This window comes from Penaeus vannamei, chromosome 28, assembly GCF_042767895.1.
Source record: "Penaeus vannamei isolate JL-2024 chromosome 28, ASM4276789v1, whole genome shotgun sequence".
Taxonomy (NCBI): domain Eukaryota; kingdom Metazoa; phylum Arthropoda; class Malacostraca; order Decapoda; family Penaeidae; genus Penaeus; species Penaeus vannamei.
In genome coordinates this window covers 29283821-29286320 of record NC_091576.1, presented here as the reverse complement: position 1 = coordinate 29286320, position 2500 = coordinate 29283821, and the positions used below count along the sequence as shown (strand labels likewise).

Below are 2500 nucleotides of genomic sequence, written 5' to 3'. Positions count from 1 at the left end.
CACATGCTTCTTAGAATGAACTACATGCTTCTTAGAATGAACTACATGCTTCTTAGAATGAACTACATGCTTCTTAGAAGGAACCACATGCTTCTTAGAATGAACTACATGCTTCTTAGAATGAACTACATGCTTCTTAGAAGGAACCACATGCTTCTTAGAATGAACTACCTGCTTCTTAGAATGAACTACATGCTTCTTAGAAGGAACCACATGCTTCTTAGAATGAACTACATGCTTCTTAGAATGAACTACCTGCTTCTTAGAATGAACTACCTGCTTCTTAGAATGAACTACATGCTTCTTAGAATGAACTACATGCTTCTTAGAATGAACTACATGCTTCTTAGAAGGAACCACATGCTTCTTAGAATGAACTACATGCTTCTTAGAATGAACTACATGCTTCTTAGAAGGAACCACATGCTTCTTAGAATGAACCGAACCAGTAAATAAACATTCTGTCTAACTATCGGCACTAAACCTACTCGCTCGCATCCTGTCCCAGATCGAGACGTCTGTACCCTTGGAAGTCCTCATCTCCCTCGCTCTCTGGCTGATAGACTTCCAAGCTCTGGGCAAGGTCTGGGTTTTCCTAACGATAGATAGGAATTTGCCTGGCTTTGTGCTTTGGTAAGCCTGGCGAAAGGGGGAGAAGGTAGCGATAGATAGGAATTTGCCTGGCTTTATTTTCGGTAAGCTTAGTGAAATGAAAGGAAGATAACGTTAGATAGGAATTTGCTTGGCTTTATTTTTGGAAAGCCTGGTGAAAGGAAGAGAAGATAAGAGGAAGGAGAAAGAAGAAACAAGAAGTGGAAGTAACAGAGCCTTTTTTCTCATAGCTCGCAGCACACTAATAGGATCTTAAGAGCGTGGGAAAAATAGAAACAAGAGCCTGGTGACATGTTTCATGTTTCCGCTGAAATACAGAAAAGGCTTAATGACGTCATTCGTATATTAGGTTGCTTTGCTGTCCTTTTAGCGCTGTCTGTGTCTTTTTCATGTCTGTCTCTTTACTTCTTGCAGTAGACTTTAAGCATACTAATTTTTGGACATGTTGGTGATACAAGGTGTAGAGCGATACAGCATGGCAACATTCGTAACTATGTTGAGGTAAAATGAATAACCAAAGAAGCCGCTGAAATCAATTTATTTCGTAATAACTTGTTTCAAAATCAAACATCTGTTCAACATTGGGAAATGTCGAAGCGCAAGCCTTCAGGTTAATACTAATTTCTCTATCTGAAATATGCAAATATAAACTATCAATATATATGATAATACAGCAGATACATATATGTATTACATTCCAGTCACTCTCTAGAATGAAACTTTAAATACCATAATTTACTAAAACCATTTTGATTTCTGTGTTAAATTATCATGCAGATGTTAAAGAATATATTTTTTTTCTTATATTCTTGAGGCGTTTTTATGGAAGACTGGAGGAGGCGGAGCATGAACTTACTCCATTGTTCCTTTACTTCTGACAGTTATTTCCAGTGTTTGCCGTTTCTTGGATCCACCCGATGTAATCTGAAAGGCACGAGTCATTAAGTCTAAAAAAGGTTTCTTGGAACAAAAGATAAAGTGATGAAATGAATGCAGGAGGAATCATCTTAGGCGGACAATCATCAGGGATTCATTTTCTTAATCTCGCATTCTTCTGCTATTGAGTCGAAATCCGCATAACACATAAAAAAAAAAAAAAAAAAAAAAATATATATATATATATATATATATATATATATATATATATATATATATATATATATATATATATATATATATATATATATATATATATATATATATATATATAAGAATAACGACAAAAACTTTCTCTCCCAAATCTTTCTAGCAACAATGTTATTGACAATAATAATGATAATAACAATAATAATGATGATTATGATAATGCATAACGGTAATGATAGTAAAAACAATAATAATGATGATGGTGGTAAAAATATGATAACATCAATAACAACAAAACAACAAAACAACAACAATAATAAAAGATATTTCTTTAAAAAAAATAATGATGGTAAAAATATAGTAACATCAACAAGAACAACAAAACAATAATAATAAAACAATAACATGACAATAATAATGATGCAAAAAATATAATAACATCAACAACAAAACAACAATGATAAAACCCATTTCTTAAAAAAAAATAATAGTGATAGTAAAAATGTAACAACAGCAAGAAAAAAACAATAATAATAAAACCAGTTTCTTAAAAAAAAACATTAATAATGATAGTAAAAATATACTAACAAGAAAAAAACAATAATAATAAAACCAGTTTCTAAAAAAGAAAAAAAAAAAAAGTAAAAATATACTAACAGGAAAAAAACAATAATAATAAAACCAATTTCTTAAAAAAAACATTAATAATGATAGTAAAAATATACAAAAAAAAACAATAACAATAAAACCAGTTTCTTAAAAAAAAAAAAAACATATTACTAATGATAGTAAAAATATATAC

The 2500-nt window shown here is 30.8% G+C and overlaps 1 protein-coding gene across 2 annotated transcripts in view; it reads right to left on the bottom strand.

Annotated features, from left to right (window-relative positions):
• Positions 1-1133: 1133 nt before the first annotated feature.
• LOC113829001 (trypsin-1) overlaps positions 1134-2500 on the bottom strand; it is an 18850-nt gene continuing 17483 nt past the window's right edge. The window contains exons 12-13 of one of the 2 annotated variants that reach the window (XM_027382072.2): positions 1469-1536; positions 1134-1242 (exon numbers count right to left, since the gene is read on the bottom strand). In XM_027382072.2, coding sequence (XP_027237873.2) covers positions 1481-1536 — 56 coding nt within the window. In that variant the 3' untranslated portion in view covers positions 1134-1242; positions 1469-1480. Of the gene's footprint in view, positions 1537-2500 lie in introns of both variants that reach the window. The other variant, XM_027382071.2, reaches the window with a different exon arrangement.